Consider the following 27,225-nt stretch of genomic DNA (forward strand, 5'->3'; position numbering starts at 1 on the left):
TCCTAAGACCTTGGTAGTAACAGCATTCTGGAACCCCCAGAACTCTGAAACAACTCACTTTTCTGTTGTTTTAAGCTTCTCAGTTTGTAGCATTTAATTAACATAGGGGTCTTTGTCATGTTAGTTTTAGGGAAAGGCCCCTTTAAGACTTGTTGCATTAACATTATCATTACAGGCTTCCAGGTTTGCTTTGCCCATTCTGCTATTTGGGCTAGTACCCAAACAAGCATATTTTCTCCTAGCTAAAAGGCACCCAGTCAAGAATCTGAATTTTTCACTTACCAACTGTATAATCAAGCTCACTGAAACACAGTTTCCTGGTAACATTTGGCATAACAAACTGATTAGCTTTTTAACAAAGATCAAATGAGATAATAACTGAAGAATGATACTTAATGCTGGTGAAGACTTACAATACAGACTTTTAAAAAAAATCAGGCTGAATGAATTCATCAATATTTTCCTTTACTCTCTGTGCTGCACCAATGCAGACTCAGCTCTATCATGTTCAAATTAGAGTTACTATAGTTCTATAGATTTCATTTGACATCATTTATCTGCAGAGAATTCTTAAATTATATGAAGTCACTACAAAGAAAATCATGAGCAAAACTAATGTGTGAAAATAACCTCAGGTATTCCACAATTTTAAATAGTGCAAATGCAGATTATATGGTACAACAATGGTGAGGGTACCCGTTTGTCTGTGGCACCTCATGGTAGATGTCAAGATCATGCATGTCTGTGGTATTTAGCTCACCTGTTCAAAGAAAGAAAATGAGGAATCAACTGAGGTCCTATAATTCCTACATCTCCAACTGACATAAAGACTTTCTACAAGTCCAGACCTCAAAAAGTACCAGTCTCCTAAAAACTATTGAGAACCTTAGTGACTAAGCTGTAACATGCATACTAGTTGAGATCATGTTTTAAAAAATGAAATGAAAACAGACAGGTGTTTTCTCATATGGCTGCCTATCTGGAGTATTTTCACACCAAATAATAATTGACTTCTTATAAACGGAGTGGATTGTCAGTCCTTTAGAAGCACTTAGAATACACATTCTAATGGTTTACCAGGAGAAAATAGAAGGACTTGAAAATTAAAAAAAAATGATACTTTCATATTTATTCAATTCCCCACAACTTACCCAGGAACTATATTGCTGCAAGACAGACTGCCTCAGTGCCGTGCACAAGTTATAGTCTTCAGAACTGTGGTGTGCTTGGTGCGCTGCCCAGATAATATTAATCTCTGCAAAACACATGGTTTAAAACAAACAATGAGACTGAGAAGAGAGCAGCTTCTATTCAGCCATGTGCTGTGCTCTGCAGAGAACAGAAGAAAAGCCCAGGACACCTCTGAAGAGGCTAGCCAACTGAATCATAATTAAAATAAAGTTCCTTGAAGCACTTTTGGAACCAGACAGTATACAAGCTATAAACAAATAGAAGTGGAAACTTAACCTGCAAATACTCATATTGTATGTGACACAAAAATGAAACAAAATTACTTCCAACATTCATGCTTTGCCAACATTTACAATATGACAATTAGTTTTCATGGAAGGTAACTAGTGGAGTTTTAACAACATAGTCAATGGGCAGTGATGAGTTTTCAGAATGTGATAACACATTTCTAATTATAGAAGAATTCTGCAGTGGAAGAAATCGTCATATAATGAAATATTGCACCATATTATTTCCTGGTTGCTTTTGGAGATCTCTCAAAAGCTGTCTCTTGAAACAAGCATTCGATGACTGTATTTGATATTGATGTTTAAATTTAGACTTTAAAATTCACACTAGTCATTGTACTTAGTCCTTCTTTTAGCTTACCAAACTGTCCACCATTTCACATGCCTTTCATGTGCCCAGAAAATAAAAAAATTCAAATCAAGACTGTTTATATACCAAGGGATACAAAGATCATCTCATAAGACCTAGTGTCACTTCAGGCAGAAAGTGTTCTCGTTAGCCATTGTGTGATATATACTTAGATCATGAGTGATTATTAAATTAATCATTTCATCAATCCTAATAAACACACTGTAGAGAAGTAATTGAAGAGTTATTCTTACACGAATGAGGAGCAATTCATCATATAGTTCTTTAAAACTACCCAGACACAGCATTTGAAACTGTTTAGGGCCTAAATTTTTGGCTTGCTCATTACATACATACTACTTGAAAGAGATTTTGCAAGGGCTATTTTTCTGTATCTTCAGATGTTGTAAGGGCTTTGTCTAAGAGGTAATAAATTTGATGAATTTCTAAGTTTTATAAACTGTTTACCAACTGAGCCCTTGAAATAATCCAAACATCATTTTCTCCTTAGAATGCTCACTGTTGAGCTTAGCACTCACTTTAGAACCCAGCACGTATAAGCTTTGATTAAAAATAAACATGTGCTTTTTACTTACCAATATTTGAATTTAAATATTGATCCTCTCATGGCCCAAAGTACAGATTCAAAGAGGGGGAAGGTAGTCTAGAGCTACTTACTTATAACCCCCACAGAAGCAACTGTGGAGCAAAGAAACCATGGAGGCAGAGGTTAAAGACCTGTGTCTGTAGTTGTTTTGAAAGCATTTACTTCCTATCACAAACTGTGTAACAAGAGCCAGAGTTCAATGGAGCACAGCTGCATAAACAGCAGGAAGGAACAGGATCCCCTTGGCTCACCTAGGTTCCTTTCCAGGGATGGACAAGAGTAGGGAAGACTGGGTTTTTTTTTTACACAGTGTATATTCAACTTATTGGGAGTTAATTATTTTCAAGCATGGTTAAAATAAGGTATTTTAAAAGATGATTCCAATAGTTCTTTTACGAACGGAATAAGAAAATGTTGATTGTTAATTTTCGCTTATCTTCCTTAATGTTTCAATTGGTAAATTCTTTGTTCTAGTAAATGAAAGTAAATATTGAGGAGAGAGAATGATATTGTCGAGAAAAGCTTTTGTTTATGGAAAGTTTTAATAAAATTATATATTCTGTTCAACGGTAATATTTTTTCCTATAAGCAAATTGTAGATTTTATATTCACATAACACTTTATTACAGCTTTGCAATGGCATGATTAGAAATAATTATTTTTTATTTATAGTGCCAAGATATACTTTTATATGAATATATTTGTTTAATATGTAGCCAAAAATTCCACTAATTTATCTGAATTCTGATGTAATATGTATGTTATATTATTCAGTTGCTAATATTAAATATTTTTATTCAACGTATAAGTTTCTGGGTCTCGATGGCTCAGTGATTAAAAGCACTTGCTGCTTTTTCTGAGGACCCATACATCCTTCTCATCGCCCATACTGGGAGACTCACAACAGCTTGTAATTCCATTCCTGGGGATCCAATGTCCTATTCTGGCCTCTCTTAGAACCTGTTTGCACAAGGTATAACACATACACGCACACATACACACACACACACACACACACACACACACACACACACAGAGAGAGAGAGAGAGAGAGAGAGAGAGAGAGAGAGAGAGAGAATGCCCATATCTATATAAAATGTATATACTTGAGTAAATCCCCTCATTTCTAATATTCAGTGCTCAGTAATCAATGCAGCTACGTAATTACTATTCTTACAGAGAAATTTTATCAGTCTATATTTTTTTTCCATTCACATCTGTGGTTGAGACAGACATAGTTTAAAAATGGTTCCTGACATATTTTGAATTTAAGAACTTTGATAGTGTGATGACATGGAGCTTTTGGGACCCTGAGAGACAAACTCTTGGGCTTGTGCAGCATGACTTACTTTCTCCTGCCACGTGAAGGCAAGGCTCTGGGGATTCCCGTGCAGTCATGGCCACGCCTTCAGGGATCTTTCCTCTTACATCAGCAGGTAAAGTACCTCCATTCCAGGACATAGGATTTTAGCAAAGGTGATGGATGGAATATCACTTTGGTAATTAAAAAGAGTAGCTGTGTCTCCAGTACTCTCTCATATTCTCCCATTTCCAGATGCCATGATGGGAAATATTCTTTGCTGGGCTACTTCTGAAGAGGAACTGTGAGAAATGCTTGACTATGAAGCCATCAGGAGCTAATATTGTTAGTACAAACCCCAGGAATCCAGGCAACATTCATGCCAGTGCATGTGGAAAGAAACTTGTGGGGTTGAGACTCTTGATGCAATACAGTCTGCCCTCAACAGAATAGAAAACTGTTCTTAATGTAAGTTATTATCTTGTTGTACAGCAATATATATATATATACATACATACATATATAATATATGAAGACCATATATATATTATTTAAGCCACTATCTTGTTGTACAGCAGTATATATATATATATATATATATATATATATATATATATGTACACACATACACACACATATATATATATATATGAAAACCAGAGACTCACTGTCACTCTTGATCTATGTCACCTTACAATTTGTTTCCTGTCCTTTTAGTTTTTTTCTTTAAGGACATCAAATAAATAGTACCCTACAGTACTCAAATTATGAATTTTAGTTTTCTTTTTAATTCAACATAAATAATAGACTGTCTCTTTTCTGTGTTTATAATTATTTTGTCTTTTATTGCTGAGTGGTAATTCTAAATAAAACTGTTCACTGTTTTGTTTTGTTTACATTCATTTTTCATTTGAAGTGCTCATCAGTTATTTTCAGTGTGTGATACAAATAAAGTTTCTGTCAATATTTTTTCAAATGTTTTATTTGCATATATTTAATGGACATAATATACATAGATGGATTTGCTTTTGTTTCCCAAACTCACCACTTTAGTATTCATGTGTAATTTTATTTTTGTCTTAATCATCTAAGAATATAAAAGTAGGGTGCTAGAGAAAGAAAGAGTATATAGTAACGATTTCTAAGCCGAAACAGCTTCAGAACTGTGGGATCCACTTGCCATGAAGAAGGAGAGCATTGCACTCTCACATTCTGTGTCATGGAGGCTGCCTTTGCCCACAGTGCTGAGGAATAACAGCCTGACAATTCACAGAAGGTCTCAGGAACGGCAAGAAAAATACCCTGTGCCTGAGAAGAGGTGCTACTGAAGAAAACAAAATGATAAAATAAAATAGGTCTTTGAGACCACACTTAGAACTAAGGCCCTACTGTAGCTTAACTGTGATTTTGCTGCCAAAAGTCCATGTAAAATTTCATGCCTAGTGAGTTGGTATAGGAGTGCCAGAACCCTGAAAGTGGTCTTTTGTTGTTTAGGGTGATGACCTTTTAGGGCTGCAGTGGTTCCTATGAGACGCTGTACCAGCTTTCTTGAGAAGATTGTTTTGCCATTGAGCTACACTACATCCTGTAACCAGGACTGCACAATATACTTCATTCAAGTTCCAGAAGCATAAAAAAGGAAAGAATAAAGACACATTCGTGAAAAGATGAGGAAAATCGATTTTTTCCTTCAAAGCCTAATGAGTCAAAGCCAGAGCACATTTTTGTACATAAATATTCACATAGAGTGTGTATTGCCCATCCTGTTATGTTTATTATGATAGACACACTGAGAGTCGTAAAACCAAACAGCTCCACATTGCCATACTGAAGCGTTAGAGATATCTAGTGCTATGCCAATGGCTGTAGACTTAGTAGAACAAATAACGTGCTGCTCAAAGAGATGGCTGCACTTTCCACTGTTTTTCTTTTTTTTCTTTTTTTTTCCTTTATTAATTTATTTTTGTTACATCTCAATGGTTATCCCATCACTTGTATCCTCCCATTCTTCCCTCCCTCCCATTTTCCCCTTATTCCCCTCCCCTATGACTGTTCCTGAGGGGGATTACCTCCCCCTGTATATGTTCATAGGGTATCAAGTCTCTTCTTGGTAAGCCAGACTGTTTAAGCTGGTTATATGCCTGTAGATGCTTGGTAGGGGTTTTCTAACAGATTAAGCTGGCCACTTAGAAACCAAATGTCATTGTAAAATTTCAGTCTATTGTCTACTTCATGATCATGCTATGATAATAATTAGCTATAAATAGTGTTATGAATGAGACACTCCAGTTGACTTTTTTTTTCTCTTAGCTGTGTCATTCCTCCATTGCATATCTTATTCTGTGGTTTGCTATGACTGAGAGCAGATGTCTGTTCATTCAATGCACAGCTGTAGGTCTTGGCCAAAGGCTCCAGAGAAGGACTCCTGATATTAATTTCTGAAAATGTAGTCCGAAAGAGCTAGTTCTTGACCCCTCAACAGAGGATGTGTGGCTGAAACTGAAATGCTACTAAATCATATGTCCACTGGGATTTCCAGAAATGTAATAGGCTATGAAAGAGACAATTTTGATTAAAAAGATTATTTTACTTCTAAGAAAATTGATAAACCAGCCCTCTATGTAGAAAGCAGTTTTCTGAAAATGTTGGAAAAATTGGAAATGAAAGTATTTCAAATAATAGTGAAGTAGATGTTGTCTATTTTATCCTTTCAAGGTCACTTATTCACTAAACAAGTAAATTTCATGCATTAGTTCCAGATCAAAGTAGACATGTGAGTGTGCTAGGCAAGGTTTCAGCACAGTTCAGTTTTGTTTGTTTGCTTGTTTGTTTTTTGTTATTTTGGTTTTTTTTTCTTATTTACATTTAGTAGATTTAAAGGGATAAGTGTGTTTTGCAAAGAAAGAAGAAGGCATCTCTTTCACTGTAGTGGCATGCAGAATAACCTGAACAAGCTGAAGTGGGGGGCAGAAACTGTGGGGAAAGAATTGTCATCATGAGTAAGCTGAGGTTGGCAAGTGCTCCCACATACTCCTGTGCACTCTGCTTTCCTGTCGTCAGGCACAATGAACTCTGCTACATTAATCTCAGACAATGATTTGTATAATTTGTAACTTCAAGTACCAGAAGTGAAAATCAAATAACTACAAGGTTTAAAGGGGTGTAGCAAGAGGAAGTGGCCAGGAGTGCAAAAGAATACAAGCCAGTCAGGAAAAAATAGGCAACTAGAAACAGACCAGAATATCGAGGTAAAAATGTATTCTCTGCACAATGAGCATTCTGAGTGGGTGGACATTATCCTTGAGAGAAGTAACAAAGTGTACCAGGCTCTCTTTGCCACTAATAAAGACTTCACACTGGTATCAAAATTAGTCTTTGTGTTACAAAATTGGGCTTTAGCACTTGATAGCAAATGGCTTAGTTTTTACCCTAGAAATTTTCAGTGTTACTGAACTTGCAAAGAATAAGGCCGTGTCCAGTAAATAATCCAGAAAGCATTAACCCCAGTTTCAGTCTTCCTCTGTGGCACTCCTTAAACACAAATCTATGTGGCTGGCTTACAGCAGAAGTTTATCAGTTAGCGTTAGATCTTGATATAATTGGAGAAAGGGTGTTTATGTGGTGGCTGTGGGTCTTTGGTCACTGAAATAACTGTTCACACCAGTATTGCTATGATTATTCTAAAAGGAGTAACTCAGATTTCACCTCACCCATCTCTTTGCCATGGTCTATTACTCCCTAGCATCCATGCCCACAAATTGTGAGTTTCTTGTCGCTTCTCAAATATTCTTCTTGATTCTCATTTTTCAATGTAACTATACTACCCTTTTAATCCTACTTTCTTTCTAACTACAATCAAAACGCCATCATCTGCCCTGCCAGTCCATTGCACCAACAGCATCTTTTGTTCCTACACTCACTTTCCTAAATGCAATCTTCACAGTCAGTGCAATCAGAGGCATTTACTGAGAGACATCTTCATGTGGGCCTCATACTGAAGACCAGTATAACGAGGGCATCCATTTCTTGCCAAGCCGAAACCCAAGTGTTAGTCCAGCAAGAAAATAATGTATTTAACATTTTTACATGAAACTTGAAGTAAGAAGAGTCATATCTTGTGGTATATAAATGTTATATAAACATATGTGTGTTCTTCTCAGTCATATATGCTCCATACTCTGCCTTTCGAACACCGTGGTCCTTACTGTGGCTCTGCATCTTTTTGTCACCTGTCAACACATTTTTCATCTCTATCATTCTCCTAAGGAAACTCCCTGGTGAGAATCTCTGAGTAATCCTTATTTTTTTTTTTAAGCAAGTAAGCCTCTAACTTTTAAAATACTCTATAGTTTGAATATTACACTCTTTTATAAGTTTTTGAATTTGAAGAAACTTAATTTTTCCACCTTTCTGTAATCGATACACTTAAGGTTGTTTTTCTAAAACAAACAATGCTGTATGTTCTTGATTATACATGTTTACTTTAGAAAATTGGTCCCTCTGAACCATCTACCTGAATCACACTATTTAAATATTTATTTGATTTCTTAATATGTGTACTTTCACTGGTAGAAATCAATCTTTCCTTGCTTTGTCTTGTTCTTTATGCTGATCCCTTCTCCTGAAGTTCAGATTTATACAAACATTCGTTCTCATAACACAGGACTCCTCTGACCCTCCTCTTCACTACTTTCCTTTGCCTTAAATGTCCAAGAAGGGGCAGATGATACTCCTCACCTCGACTCTCTCTAAAGGTCATTGCTGATGTGATTTGAGTCACTTAAAAGGTCTTATCAGTTTCCCCTAAGCGAAATGAAAGCCTGTGTCTTAGCTGTGATTCACTTTGAGCTTTTCAAAACACTGTAGTCTGCCTGCTTTGCATGGTGTTTGTTTGTTTGTTTGTTTTTCCTCAACAGTACCACATGTTCCTAGTCATTCTCTTTTGTCTCAATTGTGTGCACACCCAACTTCTCCCCTTTTCCTAGGCAGCCTTCAGGGACCCAAGTATTACATATGATAAAATGTTTGAACACAATTTCAATTCAGAAAAGCAGTATATAAAAAGCAGTAGCCTTAGATGATGAGAAAGAACCCAAGGAAAGAATCTTAGGCACACTTGTATTTTTTTAAAAAATAAGAAAAAAAAGTATTTCCTAAAAAGAGCCTGTGGGAGTGAGCGACATTATAATGAAAATATTTAAAACATTTTAGAAAGAAATTAAGGAGATATTTTGAAGTGGAAACTCTCATTTTAGGTATTGCTATGATGTCAAATCAGAAAACGAGCATCTTCTAAAAACACTTAACAAATCCTTCAAAGTCCCAATGCCATTCTTCATGGAAGTAGAAAAAAAATCTAAAAATTGACTTGGAAATGCAAAAAGATCTGGACAGCTAAAGAAAGCCAAAGAATAATAAAAGTACAGTTATCCTCACAGCTGATTTAAAGTTACACTGTGAAGGAGAAATAATAAGCCAGCATGCTTCTGATACAAGAACGCCATGTAGAGCAATGAACTAAAATGGTGGCTCCATACCTAAACTTACGCAGATACAGCCACCTTGTTTGTTTGTTTTTTTATGTTTGAAAAAGATGTCAAAACTATATATGAGGGATGACAGCCCCTCTTCAACAAACAAGAAAATTAGTTATTGACCTGTAGAATAATGAAAATAGATCCCCACAGTTTATTAGAAAATAAACTTCAAGTGGATGAAAAGCCTTGGTATAAGTTCCAAAATTTTGAAATTGTTAAAGGAAAACTAGAAAAAGACTTCGAGATACCTTATCAGCTAAAAGAGATCTGCCAGCTGACTCAGCTGTACCACTCCTTGTATTTTCCCAAAAGCCTCCATGTCGATATGTCTCATATATATTTGTATAGCATTATTTTGGTCAGCACTATTTATAGTCACTAAGTTCTGAAGACAGTAGGTGCTTAAAACAAAGGGATAGATAATGAAATATGACAGGTGTACACAATGGAATATTTGTTGCCTCTAATTATGAACAGTTATGGCAATTGTAGGAAAATGATTGCAACTGGGGATAACCATAATGGACTTAAGCTAGTCTCAAAAAGACAAATATTGTGTATTTTTCATATATAGTGAATATACTTTAAATAGATGCATAACACCATGTCTTTGTGATTTGAAAGTTGAATCAACATTAAAGAAAAAAGGGGACTAATGGGAGTGGGAATAAGTGTGAGTAGATGTGTATGGAAAGGAATCTTCTCAATATAATATATACTTGTAAAAAATGTCATTATGTTACATGATAAAAAATATGCTATGGTCACAAAAAACACCTAAAGTTTTGCTAAAAGGCCAAAACAAGAATAAATAAATGATTATAACACACAGGAATATCTGTGTGCATTTTATGTTGTAATCCTTACCTGTCTTCAAATCTGAAGACGTCGACATGGCCATTCATCCCTTTCCTCCCAGTAAGATGTTTGCTACTTCTAAAAACCAGCCTTAGTGGTATCCTGTGCACACATGAATGCACATGCACACAGATGTACATGTGTACAACATGCTTATACATGCACCTGCACACACGAATGAACATGCACCTGCACACACACACACACACACACACATATGTGAAGGAGTGAGAGAACAGTTATGAACATATACACTCCCCACGTAGTACCATTTTGTATTTAAAATCAATTATGAAATACCCAATGGCACTCGGAAGAAGGATAGAGGACTACCAAGAAAAGACTTGATACCCTAGCACCATATTCAGGGGGAGGAGGTCCCCCACAGCCACAGTCATAGGGAAGGGGGATTGGGGTGAAAGTGGGAGGGAGGGAGGAATGGGAGGATGCATGGGATGGGATAGAAAATGAGATGTAATAGGAATTATTTTTAATTTTCAATAAAAATGTGTAAAAAAAAAAAGAAAACAGAAAAAAAACAAATAACACAAAAAAAAGAAATACAGTATATTAAAATAATTAGCATCAGAAACCTTTACCTTAAAAGTGATAGGACAGGCACTATGAAGACGCAGTATCTTAAGGTCACATACTGCTCTAGCTGAGTCTTGAGTTCAGTTCCCAGCACCCATGATGAGCAGCTCACAACTTCTAGTGACTGCAGATCCAAAGAATCCGAGGCCCTCCACTGCCCTCACTTCTTCATAACCACATGCACATAATTATAAATTGAAAATACTTTTAATGTAATAGTGCATTGCTTTAAAGTACTTTTAAAACATCACAGTACATCAAGAGCCAGTAGATGTTAGCCATAAACAGTTAAGATGTATAATATTGTTACGTCTGTGTCTCACGCAGACTAGTCTGCTACTGGTAAGCCACATTTTCCCTGTCATCAGAACGTCACAGCATGCTGTGGATAGGAGAATCCTGACATCTGTTAGGAAATAACATGATGAAGTAGTATAAGCAAAACAACAACAACAACAACAACAACAAAAAACAAAAAACAAAAAACCAACTTAAACATGTTTGTTGTGTGACTAACCTTTTGTCCCCTGTGATAAATTTGCATTAATGCTCATGAAATGTTGTGATTTCCCCTACTGAATCCAGTTTTGACAGAATAGATAAACTGTGACCAGCTTAGCATTTTTCTGTTAGGTCAGATAACATATACATGTAAAATATTGGATGCATACACATTTCTACAAGGAGTTTACTTATTCCTAAATACTGTGATACTGTGTCACAATGAATTAGAGGGTAATAAATAAATCATTATAAAAAGACATCACTGCTGTGTGTGTTTGTGAACGTGTGTGTGTGTGTGTGTGTGTGTGTGTGTGTGTGTGTGTGTGGTGTGTCTTTGCAGCCAAATGGACTCTAAGTCATTTTAGTGTAAAGTCCTTGCTGAGAAGCTTCTTAGCAAAATGCTTTGGTGGCAGTCTTTCTTCTCTTTTCCTTCTTCCATTTGGTTGGATAATGTCCCATTTGTTCTTTTAAGAGCACTCTTTTTTTTTTTCATGTGTTCTGGGTTGTCTTAAGGAAAGATTGATGCCTGGTGTCACTGCTAGGAAGTGCAGATTGTACAGGCTCAGTGCCCTCCAAGTCCTAGCCCTCCTACTCAGCAGGATATCACACACTTCTGCGGCCAATATTCAGAAGGGAAATTCTTTAATGGCAATACGCTTGCCAATGAAACCTTCCCCAAATGCTCAGAACTCTTAGTGGTTGGATGTTAGGGCACCAGATGGCAAGGCTAATGGGAATATATTCGTATGTGAACTGAACAGTGCTAGCCAATGCTAAAAGAGAGTCAGAATTCAAAATTTCCTATATCATTAAGCTTTTCACCAGAATATCATCCCAATGGTAGCTTGTGAGGATCTGGATCTATTTAACTACAGTCTGACCCTCTTCTTCCAGACGTAAAATCTTAGTGATCAATTGCATTAATAACAGCAATTGTCAGTGTGCATTTTACAAGTGATTTCCACAGTGTAACACGTTCCAGCTATACCTTCACCCCTATGGAGAGTAGAGCAGTAAGAGCGAACACTTTGCACTGTAAGGAAAATGAGAGGAATTTATATAAAATGACATGAAGCAGGTGTTTAGGAACCATTGAGCTCCATATTAGGAGAAAGTGCTATTGCAGAATTTAACCGTTTAGAGACTTTGTGGTCAGAAGAACCAGATGCTCTGTTTTGATTTTGTTCCTTTTTGTTTTTGTTTTATGGTTTTTTTTGTTTGTTTTTGTGTTTTTTTTTTGTTTTTTTTTTTTTAGAGAAGAGCTCATGTAGCTCAGGCTGACCCTCTATGGAGGCAAAGTTGGCCCTGATGTTTGGATGACCATTCTCTCCCTATCTAAGAAGTGATGAAATTTTTACTTCCTCGAATGCCTGGTTACCATGCTTCCGATGTATTAGGAACCACCTTTTATGAAGAATAATATGACTGGGTTCGCAGTATTGAACAGAGATAAAATATGGAGCATGGTTTAATTCTTTTTCCTAATGCAGAGTTATACAAAATTATATTTTGGTTGCTTCAGGCTATAAATGTAATGGAAATCTAACCCAAGTAGAATGAATGAAGTTTGTGAAAATTTATACTATCACTTTGAGTCCTGTGTTCAATACTTGTGACCTAATCTTTTGACAGAACAAACATGAACTTCTATGAAGTGAATGTGCACAGAACACATATTTATCCACCACTTTCTTCTTTAAATGTACATGGTGTGGAACATTTTTGACGAGTACCCAGTGAAGGATGACTCAGGAATGAGGTTAGCGCCTTTATAAAATGAGCCCAAGAGAAATTCCTCAGCCATTCCTCTATATGGTTCAACATTGCACAATGTCCCCACTTCACTTAGCTGATATTGAATTGCTGTCACCTTGATTTAGACTTCCCAGCAAAACATTCTGACTATGACCATCATTCTGTAATTATAAGGCACCCGTGTGGCAAGGCTTGGCTTGTCCTAGACTCACTTTGTAGACAAAGCTGGCCTTGAATTCATAGCGATACACCTGCCTCTCCCTCCTGTGTGCTGGGATTAAAGGTGTGTGCCACCACGCCTATCAGCATAAATAGGTTAACATAGTTATTCTGCAGATTTCAAATAAAACATTCAAACTTAAATATTCAAATTGATCTTAATGATCAATGATTTGTTCATGAAATGATTTTTCTAATGAATTCATTTATATTATTAGTTTTCCTATGTCTCTTGCAAGATTTTACCAGATATAAGAAATACCCTGCCTTTTATTGTGCTTGCAAACTTGAGACAATATAAGCAAGAGAGAAAACAAAGAAAACCATAATTGCTTTGGGGGAATTATAAATTAGAACACATGAAAATGGTTTGAAGGAAGGAAAATGAATGAAAGATATCATAAGTTAAAAAGCTATTATGTATAGAAGTCTGCACTACCCAAGATGTTGTTGGATAATTGTTGTAGTATTTTTCTACTTCTTTTCACTATTTTAAAGATAAAACCGAACAACAGGCATAGGAGTGTCTCATGCTCAGAGCCTCCAAGGGGCAGAGTTCAAACCTAGATGCAGACCTGTGTGGCCTCAGAGCTGGAACTCTGCAAAGGCCCTTTAGGTCCCCAGTCTGCTCAGCATCAGATTGGACAATGATGCAGGATGTCTGCCCATGAGCATTTGTTCTTCAGATGTAAAGAGAACATGGAGAATGTCACTTGAAAATGCAAAGGGCTCCAGCTGGAGACTTGCACGAAGGAACAAGAGCACAAATTGATCATGAAGAGTCCTCACAAGGTGGAGGAGTTGAAGAGCACTGATGTCTTCCTCATGTGAGAAGGACTGGCCCATAAGGCAGGGGCTTACCATAGTAACACACAGCCCTCTATATCTGTGTATGTAGTGAAAAATATTTACCTCAATTTGCCGCCTTGTAAAAAAATACACCTATACACGTTGAGATGAATTCTGTTGACAGATTGTTAGCTTATTTTTGCAATTCCAAGCCAATTTTGTTTAACGTAACATTTTATGTGTCATTTTAGGGATTGTAATTACTGTATAAAATGAGATCTACAAACTATAACCAATTTAATAATAGCTCACTTTGGAAAGAGGAAAATGAGATTCATTCACTTGTGCCACCTAATAAATAAGAACTACTCAATTCATATTTAAAAGCCCACTTTCATAAATTACAACAAGTGGTTCTGACGCATGTAAATGAATATCTGCTTACTCATTTTATCAGTTTAAGTTTCCAACTTACTTTGCATAATCACAGAAATCTAGTCTTTAAAACCTTTCCAAAATTTAAGTATATAAGAAATCCTCTCTAATTTCTAGTTAGCAATTTTCATTTCTATTTTACTATACATACTATGCTGGTGTTCTGTAATTTTATAAGGATATTGATATCACATATTTTAAAAGAAAACCTGCATTTTATAACAATATCTATATAAATAAGGTTATGAGTCTGTCTAGGTGAAATGACATGCAAACCCAACACAAATACTCATACATACAAGTTGCACAAAGTGTGTCTGGCATTACCATGGGTGGATAAAGTATTTGGCTTATGGACATGTTTAGCAGCAAAATGTTGCCCTGACAATAAAATAGTCATGAATATTCATGTTTTCTTGGCTTTACTAAAATGTATATTGCCAGCTCTTGTACCTTCCTTTCACAGATTCAACCTATGTGGTCATGTCTTACTTTGCTTTTTTTTTTGCATTTGCATTTTCTTACTTCCGCCCAGGAAGTATTGGAAGACTAACAGAAACCTGAGCAACTGTTCAGTGTGAGTTTTCTTCAGCTCAGAGTTTCTTCACAGCAGTGCACAGAATAATAACCAAAGTACACATTGAAAACATACTATTCTCCATTTTCTTCAGTTTCTCCTTCCTTTCTTCCCATTGTACTTTCTTCCTTCATTTCTATTTTCTTTTCCTCCTCCTCCTTCTTCTTCTTCTTCTTTTTTTTTTTTTGATAAGATACTTTCTCATTTTTATTTATGACAAGTATTCCCGATCTCTTCTGATCAAAAGTTCTTGGAGACAATTCCATCAGCTTTAGCCAGACGGAGAATGAAATCATCTGACTCACTCATCCTGCTAATGGCCCTGCAGATAGCATAAGTTTTAAACTGGCCATTAAACCTGCCTGTAACCTTGTCAGCCTCAGCCACATTCATCGGGATGGACGCGTGGTCCTTGGCACCAATGATGCGGTTGCTCGTAGAGCATTTCCGCGGCACGTACAGGACCAAGAACTAACCGGCGTCATTCTGCATGTCGAGACCATGCCTGCTCGCTGATCCAGCTGGAACGCAGAAAGCTCCTCCTTCTTTTCACTTTCCTTCCATCTCTTTTTCTCCTCTCTCTTGTCTCTCATTTCTTACTCCAATGACCTCCTCAGGCTATACTCTCTGTATAAATATATAAATTGCTGATGTTGTACTACTCTTAAAGACATGTTAAGAAGCTATTTTTACTTTAGAAGAATGTTAAATATAATTACTCCTAAACCCATAGTGAGGATTCTTTCAACACTGCATCATGTAACACATTTCATATACCTCAAGTTCTAAAATTTTAAATTTATTTTTATTTTAGTTTTTATTTTGGGGCAGTATACACATAGCATTTTTTTTTTTTATATTTCTACATCTGTTTGTCCTTCATTAATTAATTTATTTTATCACTTTACAGCCTGATCTCAGACCCCTCCCTTCTCTCCTTCCAATCCCACACTCACATCCCTCCACATTCTCCTCCCCCACACCATCCCCACACTCCTCAGAGAGTGGGTGGGTACCTACCCACCAAGGCAAATCAAGTTCACAGCAGGACTAAGTGCTTCCCCATCCCACTGAGGCCAAACAAGGCAGGCCAGCTATGGGCAAGGGTTCCAAAGGCAGGCACAAGGGGCAGAGACAACCTCGGCTCCAATGGTTAGGGGACCACATGTAGACCAAGCTGCACATCTGCTATGCATGTATAAGGAGTGTAGGTCCAGCTCATGCATGCTCTTTGATTGGTTGTTCACTCTGTGAGCCCCCATTGGCCTAGGCTAGTTTCCTTTGTTGGTCTTCTTGTGATGTGTTTGGCCTCTCTTACTACCCTGGGATTTCCCCTCTACTCCTTGTGCTCCTCCCATTCTTTGGCTACAAGTCTCTGTATCTGTTTCCATCAACTGCTGGATAAAGCCTCTCAGAGGAAAGCTATGCTAGGCTCCTGTCTGCAAGCAAAGCAGAGTATCATTAATAGTATCAGGGGTTGACTCTTTTCACTGGATGGGTCTCATATTGGGCTCAACTTTTTAAAAGTTGACTTTTAATTTGTTTTTCATTATCACATTACCTTTATGTGTTTTTACACATTTATTTATTTATTTATTTATTTATTTATTTATTTATTTATTTATGTGATTATGTGGCCTTATGTGCGTATGTGTGTATCTCTGTGAGCAATGTTCATGCCTTCTGCCTGTAGAAGCCAGAAGAAGGTTTCTGAATCTTTGATAATGGAGTTATATTGGTGCTGGGAAAGAAGCCTGGGTCCTATGCCTGAGCAGCAATTGTTCTTAAACATTGAGCAATTTTCCCAGTCCCTGTTTATAGTCATAAAATCTATGATCATAATTTTCTTCATAAAATGAAGTAGGATTTTCTAAAGTTTATACAAGTATATTGCATCAAGAGAATTTAGTATCTCTTTGAACAAATATGTCAGTGGATAGGTATATAGGCTGGATCCTCTTAGGCATGACAATCAAGCCATTAGCAGCATGCTATCTAAGTGTGTGTGTGTGTGTGTGTGTGTGTGTGTGTGTGTGTGTGATTAGGCTGAAACACTAAAATTTGAACACAAAAGAAGAAAAAAATTTGGGAAGAAGAATAATAGAAGAAAAATGGAATAAAAGAAAGATAAAAAGAAATAAAGATATATAGAGAAGTAAGAAAGAAAAAATGCAATTCAATATTAGCAAAATACTAAACATTATAGAGTAATTATCTGTATGGTTATAATGTCATTAGTATTCAGTTTCTTAACTCCTTACTTAATTTCAAATGCATATTAATAATTTGATTTATTTAATGTATTAAATTTCTAGCTTATTTTTGTACTATATCTAAAGTAAAAGTTGAATTAATCTTTCATTTTATATATATACTACACTTTGAATCTAACTTATTTCATTCTTTCTTCTCAAAGGCATATAAACAAGGTAATTCTACAACACCTAACATCTTCATGATGACAGGGCCTGAGGTTGTTACACCATTTGTTTGCTCTCCTTATACAACCAGCACAACACATTCCAATGACACTCAGGTTCTGAGCTTACCTCCATATTCTCCTCATTATAGTGTTTGAAATTACTGTATATTCTCAAAATGTCAAGCATGAGGGCAATAGGAAATGCCCAACTCATTTTGGGTTTATAGCAATCAGATAAAAACGCTGGATTGCTCCAACAAGGAATCACTTTTCACTTGGTTGTAACAGATTTTCCAGGTGAGCCACTTTATACATGCCCTCTGCAGCCCTACCAGATTTGCATTATATGTTTATGGCAATCTTTCACCTGCTTAGCTGGACAATTTCAGCTAAATGCTTTCCTGGTAGAATAAAACCCAGTGAGGAGTCACAGTCAAGACAGTTTGATCAAAGAAATAGTTTTGTACATTCTCTAGTAGAATGCATTGGATTCATCCTACATGAAAATTAACCCATATGGACAGAAGACCCAATGAAAAGAGATGAAACAAAAAATTTAGAAAGGAATTCAAATTTATAGCTAAAGGATCTTGGATTAACCAATGGATAAATGACAAAGAAAACATACAAAAAGTGATCAAAATTTGAAATCTTTAGTGAATCAAAGGTCATTGTGAAGGAAGCAAAAATATATTTCACACAATAGAGAAAAATATTTATAATGCATTGATAAAGAACATATTATACATGTATTCATATCATTTTAATCACCATGGACATCTGAAGAAGGAGTGAGAAAGGCAATTGTGGACTTCAATGACCCAATAAAAATTAAACAATATAATATGTAATATGTAGCTATTCTATAAAAAGTTCCAATGTACCATTGCAAAATTCAAGTTTCTACTCTCAGTCCATCAATTTCCTGGTACAGAATTTGAAATGTTATTTATTTATTTATTTATTTATTTATTTATTTAATATCTCTTTTTAAAAATTTAATTTTATTAATTTATTCAGATTACAACTCAATTTTCATCCCATCACTTGTATCTCCCCATTCCTCCCTCCCTCACATTTTCACCCTATTCCCTTCCCCCTAGGTCTAAGACTAAGAGGGACCTCCTCCCCCACTATATGGTCATACGCTATGAAGTCTCATCTTGGTAGTCTGCTTATTTTTTTTTTTGAGTGCCATCAGGCCTCCCCACCAAGGGAGCTGGTCAAAATGGGGCAGCAGATTTCATGTCAGAGTCTCTGCTCTCCACATAACTGTGAAGACTGTCCTGTCCATAGTAGAGGTTCAATGTTTACTACTTGTATTGTCCTTGTTTAGTGAAATAGTTTGACCAGACACTGCTGGGCCCCAATACACCCATCATGATGTTCTTCTTGTAGGTTTTTAGGACCATAAGGGTCCTTCTATTTCCCCATCTCCTATATTTCTCTTACCTAGAGTCTCAGTAGGATGTATTCACATCTATCCCAATGTCCTGGTAAGTGAAGACTTTTATGGGACATGCCTTTTGGGCTAGTGTACAGTTATAAGTGAGTATATAGTATGTTAGTCTTTCTGGGTCTGGGTTAACTCAATCATTATGATCATTTCTAGTCCCATCCATTTGTCCAGAAATTTCAGGATTTCCTTGCTTTTAATAGCTAATTAGTATTCCATAGTATAAATGTACCACAGATTATTTATCTCTTCTTCAACTGAGGGACATTTAGCCTGTTTCCAGGTTCTGGCTTTTATGAATAAGGCTGCTAAGGACATGGTTGAGCAAATGTCCTTGTTGTGTGGTCGAGCATTTTCTCGGTATATTCCAAGGAGTGGAATAGCTGGGTCTTGAGGAAGCCTTATTCCCAGTTTTCTGAGAAAATGCCAGATAGGTTTCCAAAGTGACTGTAGAAGTTTGCATTCCCACCAGCAATAAAGGAGTTTTCCTCTTTCTCCACATCCTCACCATCATGTGATGTCACTTGAGGGTGTAAGATGGAATCTCAGAGTTGTTTTGATTCACATTTCACTGTTGACTAAATACATTGAGCATTTCTGTAAGTGTTTCTCAGCCATTCAATATTCCTCTGTTGAGAATTCTCTGTTTAGTTCTAAGCCCCATTTCTCAAGTGGGTTATTTGATTTGGTGGTGTTAATTTCTTGAGTTCTTTATATATTTTGGATATTAGACCTTTGTCAGATGTAGGGTTGGTGAAGATCTTTCTATCTTTTGGAGTAGCTTGAAGAGTATCAGTATAAGCTTTTCCTAGAAGGTCTGGTAGAATTCTGCACTGAAACCATCTGGCCCTGGGCTTTTTATTTTGGTTGGAAGACTATCAAAGATTAATGATTGCTTCTATTTCTATAGGAGAAGTAGAACTATTTAATTTGTTTTTCTGATCTTGATTCAATTTTGTCAAGTGGAATTGGTCAAGAAAATTGTCCATTTCCCTTAGATTTTCAAATTTTGTGACATATACTCGATTAAAGTAGGATCTTAAGATTCTTTGTATTTCTTCAATGTCTCTTGTTATGTCTCTCTTTTCATCTCTGATTTTGTTGATTTGGATAGTGTCACTATGCTTTTTAGTTAGTTTGGCTAATGGTTTGTCTATCTTGTTGATTTTCTCAAAGAACCAGCTCCTGGTTTTGTTGATTCTTGGAATTGTTATCTTTGTTTCTAATTTATTGATTTCAGCCCTTAGTTTGATTATTTCCAGACATCTACTCCTCTTGGGTGTTTCTGCTTCTTTTTTTCAAGGGCTTTCAGATGTGTCATTAAGTTGCTTATGTGGGATGTTTCCAATTTCATTTTAAAGCCCCTTAGTGCTATGAGTTTTCCTTTTAGCACTGCTTTCAATGTTTCCTACAAATTTGGGTATGTTGTTCCTTCATTTTCATTGAGTTTCAGGAAGTCCTTAATTTTTTCTTCTCTGACCCAGGTGTTATTAAGTAGAAAGTTGTTTCTTTTCTATGTATCTGTAAGCTTTTTGTTATTTCTCTTGTTGTTGAAGTCCAGCCTTAGACCATGGTGATCTGATAGGATACAAGGTATTATTTCAATCTTCTTGTATCCCTTGAGGCTTCCTTTGTGACCTACTTTGTGATCAAATTTGGAGAAGGTTCCATGGGGTGCTGAGAAGAAGGTGTAATCCTTTGTGTTTGGGTGAAAAGTTCTGTAAATATCTGTTAGATCCATGTGATTCATGGTGTTGGTTAATGATGTTATTTCTTGGCTTAGTTTCTGTTTCAATGACCTATCCTTATTACATATCTCAAAGCCACTATTTTCTGAAATTGCTTCCTACTGTTCAGATAGCTGTGATCCAGGAGTATATTTCTTTGATAGAACTATATTCCTCATTAAGACAAAAAAGACTTATATATGTATGTATGTGTATACATATGTATGTATGTAGTAGGAAAGAGTTAACTTTGTTTAAAGTTGGGCTTCATAATTTTTTTAAAGTTTCATTATCTTATACAAATTATGAATAAAATTAATTAGACATATTATTATTATTGTATTCCTTGTAGAATGTGAAGAACCCTGCTTTGCGTTTACCATTTTACTCTGGTAATACTTTCCCATGAGAAGTATATAATTACTATTTATTATAATTATGCTTAATTTCTGAAAAATAGGTACAGTAGATTATTTGCTCTAGTAATAATATTTACTTTGCCTCATCAGTGGTTAACATATTTAGTATGGGTAAAACCACAATGTCCAACTTATTTTGTATATAATACTCTTAGAATGTGACTCTAGAGGTGAACCAGTGTGTGTGTGTGTGTGCTATACTTGCCCTCTGTACACTTAACAGATTTGGATTAAATGCTTATAATTAGTACTTTCAAGTGGACTTCAATGCTCAAGCAGAAGAATCATATTTTATTTAGAAGACAGAAGTATGAATAATAAATTATACCTGCATGAAGTACTTTACCCTGTCCTCTGTTAATGGGTGAGTGAGACCCTTGTAATAGTTTCCATGTTATCATAAACAGAAACGCTGACTATCTGACCCTTTAGTGATGACCAAAGTTGTTGTTATAATTATATGTTAAAGTTAAGTGCAAGTCAATACAAATAAAAGTTATTCAGAGGCCAAAACTGACTTTCTAACTTATACAGTTGTTGCTTTTCTTTCTTGCCTACAATAAAGCACTACTTGATTTACCAAAATAGCTGAATTTTTTCCTGCTTGTTAGCCCTTAACCACATACTGGCACTCAAGAACACTGTCTTCCCTTCAGTGAATTTAGCCAAATACAACTGTAGTCCAAAAAAGACATCCTGTCCCTCCTTTGACAGTCAGAGTCTCCTCACACATTGCCAAAGAAAAAGAAGGACAAATATTTGCAAAGATTTTTGTCTTGAAATAAAAAGGGTTGTAAAGAATAAAACCATGCTCAAGGGAAAGTTCAGGGAGTATATAAAAATGATATTGTAATTTCAAATTGGGAAACATTAATTCCTAATACACAGAAGTATTTTTAGACAGTTCTGACAGTTTGCAAGTGGTGTGACTTGGTTTCATAGGAAAGGAATGGCCTTGTCTGGGGATTTCATTGGCAGATAGTGAAGCCTAAAAATGCACATGGGATGTCTGTCTTCTAGACTAGGAAGTATAATTTTTTTCTTTTCTCTTTTAATGATAGGAATCAACTATTACACAAGAAAGGATTTCTTGCTTTTCTCATTACTTCAGCTCACTTTTGCTAAATGTTAAATATTATGAATATTAGTATGTTTTTATGGTTCTTTCTGGTTTATTGAGTGCCTTTACATGCATCGCTACCCTTAGTTCTTGGGATATTATTCATATCTTTCCACTGTTTAAGAAAAATGAAATTCCGTAGATATTATCAAGTTTATTAAGATCAAGCAACTGTTTAATGCAAGGGCCAAGTCTGGATCCAGAATGGACACTCTACCGTTCCTGTGGCATGTCTTCACTAAAATAATTACTTTAGTACAACTTAACATTTTCCAAGTTTTCAGTTTACTAGGTGCTATTTCCCATAGTATGTCATATTAAAGCACACATTATCACTATCTTTTGTCTTGAAAGAGATTAATACCTGTAATAGTTTCATAATTTCTAAGAAGATATGTAATTTTCATACATAAACATTCTGTTAACATTAAATTATAAAAGTATATTATTTCCTTTCTTCTTTCACTTGTTTGAGCACTTGCAGTTATTCTTGTCTTTATATCCTTTTTTTACAGACATAATTAAGCAATCTCAAATTAAATTATGCAATGGTTTATTCTTAATGAACCCTATTAGTTTTTATTTTGTCATGGACTCTCAATCAAGTTGTTTTAAAGGATTAATTCCTGTAAAAAAAAAAAAACTGTTTCAGTGGTGCAGTGTAGAAAAGGTGTTTTTAGGCAAGAGTTCCAGAGAATTCTCAGATGACCAAAATGCTGTTTTGCAAGCTGAGGACACTGCATAGTGTAGTGTTCTGAGTGCTCTCATTTCCTGCCCTCTCCCCATGGAAATCACAGATATCACAGAAGGTCCCAGGATGAACTTTGCTGAATCTCAAAATAATCCTTTCTTATTTTTTTTTTTACTTCTTTCCCAAGGAAAACTATCAGCACAGTTTTCATTTATTCACATGTTTATTTCTTGTCCCTTCCTAGAAGCTGTTTTAAAGTTAAGATACAAATATTTCCTTATAGATTTTTTCCAGGCAATATCTTCATTGTCCTCATGTGCACTTCTCCTCCACTCCCCATCCTACCTTGTACTTTCCTGATTTTGTGTCACAGGGATCTCATCACCGTTTCCCAAGGTCTCTTAACTAGTTTCACAGTCTGTATACATTCTCTCACACATACCTATTTTTATAAATATGAACATTAATATGCATATTAGAGAAAAAACATTTCTTTATCTTTCAAAATCCACCTGCCTTCATTTAGTGTATTACCCTCCAGACCCATTCATTGTCCTACAAATTTACTTTATTAACTATTAAATAGAATTTCATTTTTATGTATGGCATCTTTTTCCCCCCAACTCATTTGTTGATTAGCTTCTCAGCTGATCTTTATCTTATAAAAACAAAACAAACAAACAAACAAAAAAACCAAAACCAAACAAACATCCATTTGTTATCTACATAAAAAATTTAAGTAGTTTTATTCATGTATTTTGTAATCCTAAACAAAATCATGTTTAACTGTAGCATGTATGCGACTCAATTTAAATAAAGAGAGAAAAATGGGGGAGGAAAGATTAATATGCACCAAGATAAGTCACTAAGCTGCCTAAACAACTGCTGTTTGTTTAACATATAGGTCCCCTAATTATTTTATATTCTGTCAGGTAGATAACATACTCTCTAAGACAAGACTCTTAAACTACTTCAGTTAATACTATCATTACTAGTTAAGGATTTTTATTTGTTATGTTTTGTTTACTGACTAAATAATTATTCACTCATTAATAATACCTAGTTAATGATTATTTGCAGCAATGATAACTTCACACAGTCACTTTGCAGATCTGGGGATACCATTGGTGGATTTTAGTGCAGTTACCAGCACAATTTTACTTGTTACTCTCTGTTTTGGCACTTCTTACCATACTGAAAATTGAACCAAAGACCTCATACATGCTAGGGAGCTGTTATGTCACTGTGCTATACAACCCAGAACTAACATGCATGTTTTTGTAATATAAACTTTATACTAGTTAAAAATTAAACTTTTAAAAACTATTTTTACTTTATATATATAATAAACTACATACAGCAACAAGAATAACAAAAAATCAGGTATTATATTAATGTTACATTCATAGTGTTTTGGCTTTGTATTTGGCAAACTTGAAGAAAACATCTTTCTTATCTTGGTGACTCTAAAATTATGAATGTAAATCAATATCTACCATATGTCATCTCTGTCAAATTAAAACATCTATCTAAATCTAATAACATCTTAATCACTAAACAACCAAGCTTAATTGTAACACTAAATTATCTTGTCTTCAAGCCCATCATAGACTTGAGAAGGAATAAAATTAATTACCTAAGTGAGTAGGAAGTGCAGGATAGCAGCTTCCAAAGTGAAGACAGAGACAGCTTGTTGTCTGAACAGTCACCCAAAACTCTCTATAACATTGGAACATCATCTTTAGCCTTCTGGCTCAGTATATCACACAGGCACATTTGTGAGGCAGGAACTACTGAGGACTTGCTTACCCTATCTCTGCAGAGTTTGGCTTTCAGCTCTGCCTGCATCCAATCTTGCCCATTTTTAGACAGAATTCTGTCTGTGGTAGAAATGAAGACATTTTTCCCAGTGGCTTGTTTGCCACATTTGAAGCCATCTCCATAAGGAGATGTTTAATGCTCATAATCCTCTTTGAGGTTGGCTGGGTATTTCCAGGAGTTAACCTGTCTCATTGTCAATGAATCTTTAAAATAGTAAAAACATCTTTAAAAATCATATTCTGTAGGTCTCTGAGGTTTTTGAAGACCTCATCTAATTATTTTACCTTGTCTATCTATAGAATTATATCTACCTGTTAAACTGGTAATTGATATGAGCATGATTTCATCAACTAACAATTAACTTGTATAACTTACTTATCCTAAACAGCCTTCAACAGTCCTAGCTTGTTTAACCATTTTCCCCAATTTTATTTGGCCCCCTACAATGGTATTATTAGAACCAAATCAGCTGCAAGAAACCTTAAGAGAACGATGCTGCATTTCCCTTAAGGGAGGGTTGGTAGGTTTTGGTTGCTTTCTTGGGCTATAGATGCTTATTTCCATTAGGAGTTAGTTATAAGTTACTATTGGTCTTATTTAGAGAGAAAATGAGGTTGGACTCAGAGATATCTCTCTATTTCTTATCTTTCTTTCTTAGGTATGGAGATAGAGGTTGAAAAGAAAGAAGGGGGAAAATAGAAATATATAGGGATGATAGTACTAAAAGTAGAATATTGAATCTACTCCTCCACTTAAGGCCTTAATTGGTTATTCTTAATTCTTTGGTATAGAATTTTGTATATTGATGCATAAGCAGTTTAATTTTGATACATTGGTATAGAATTCAAATTTAGTATTATTATTCACAAACATATATATTTCTACTCTAATATGAGGTATTTTACCCACATAAGTCAAGTAGAATACAAGGTTTACCTCCAATATTTTAAAATATTAAATTTTCAACTCATTTTAACAACGTAAAGTGGAAGTATCAGGAATATAGTAAGTAATTTTGACATGAAATTGGTAAAAGGACATTAAAAGAAGATAAAATATAAAGGCAGAATCCTAGGTAAATTATAATAATGCAAATTCATTTGATCTCCAGAGAAAATAGAAATAAATGATATAGATATTGATGAAATAAAAATAAATTATTGTTAATGAATTCCTTTCAGAATTATCATTAAGAGTTTTATTTTTTCTTTTCTTCTGCTTTTTTTTTTAAATGACTCATTTTAGTTATTTAAAAACAAAAAACACAACACAACATGAAATTTTGCTTACCACCTACAATTCAGTTAAAAACCAACATCCTAAGACTGAACTGAGTCTCCATTCCAGAGGCAGAGAATGATAAGCCTTGAAGACACACAGGTGAATGCTCAAGGCCCAGTTAGTTGCAGCTGCAGGTGGCCAGTCTCCTGGGCAAATACACTCAGAGGCTCTTCTTCTCAGTTTGTTCAAGTGTTTCACAGGAAGTTCATTAAAACCATTTCATCTCAGGTACCAGATTTCACCAATGATATGCAGTGCCATAAAATTTGAATTCCCATCCGATAGGAATAAATAACAAGTTTTTACTTTTGCCTTTCTGACAGAGTGAAGTAAAAATATCAGTTGATTCTTTTAATAACATACGAAGTATTAAAAGCAAATAAAATATCGGCTGAGCTGGATTCTGATCTCTTCTTGTCTCTCTGAGAGTGTGACTTCAAGTTAATTAAATCACATTTACACCACTACAATGATTAGTACTAAATTTTTTAGACGATATAAGAGAAAATACCAAAAGGATATAAAGATGGTCAACACAGGTTTTTGTTTTTGGTTTGTTTGTTTGTTTTGTTTTCTTTGTTGTTTTTGGGTTTTTTGTTTGTTTGTTTTGGATTTTTGTTTTGTTTTGTTTTGTTGTTTTGTTTTTTGTGGGTTTTTTTTTTCTTTTTTCAAATTGCAGGTAACTTTTTGCTTCCACCCAAAAAGATCCAAAATGAACACATTGGAATGGTAAGTCAGTTAGTTATGCCGGTTCAGCCATGTGCAGGTTCCCCACAGGGTGGGAAGGGAACAGACTTAAGACTGTCTTAGTGCTGCTATAGTGGGAAGCAGCTGTGTTCATGGCAGCTTGGTTTAGGCCCACTGATCCTCTGAATACATGTGGGGAAGCAAAGCTGTGTTCTCTGCTCACATCTGAACACATTCAGCTACCATGGAAACTACAAAGCAAGAAAAATTATACTTATCCCAGGGTTCGTTTACTGGGATTTTAGAGTGACTGTTCTTCCTCAGAGCCCCTGAGAGGTGCTAGGGCCTGCTGTGTATTCCAGCATGAGCTCCCATTCTCTGAGGGTGCTGGGAAGGGTAGTGAGTTCTTCATGAAAAGAGGGGTCTGTCCCATTGGGTGGAACATATATAGTCCAAAACCTGGGGGGCGGGGCGGGGCGATCCCTGGGCGTGGGGGTAGAGCAATGTTCACTACTGCTGGAGGACTACTTAACGGGGCAGGTTGAATCAGTTGGTAGATGCTTCCTCTTCTGCTGCAGGAAGAGGCGGCAGAGCTCCAG

The 27,225-nt window shown here is 35.6% G+C and overlaps 1 protein-coding gene and 1 pseudogene across 3 annotated transcripts in view; both read right to left on the minus strand.

The window, feature by feature from the left end:
• The window catches only part of AGMO (alkylglycerol monooxygenase), a 292,081-nt gene that overhangs the window by 192,359 nt on the left and 72,497 nt on the right, over positions 1-27,225 (minus strand). For both annotated transcript variants that reach the window (XR_014780821.1, XM_084791218.1), the window contains exon 4: positions 1,152-1,255. Coding sequence is in view for 1 of the 2 variants with exons in the window: in XM_084791218.1 (XP_084647344.1) it covers positions 1,152-1,255 (104 nt within the window). In the remaining variant the exon portion in view is untranslated. The remainder of the gene's footprint in view (positions 1-1,151; positions 1,256-27,225) is intronic.
• Positions 15,197-15,494, minus strand: LOC311602732 (small ribosomal subunit protein eS21-like; annotated as a pseudogene). Its single transcript has one exon. The product of its transcript is annotated as a small ribosomal subunit protein eS21-like (transcript).

Source organism: Acomys minous (genome assembly GCF_964271855.1).
Source record: "Acomys minous genome assembly, chromosome: 8".
NCBI lineage: Eukaryota > Metazoa > Chordata > Mammalia > Rodentia > Muridae > Acomys > Acomys minous.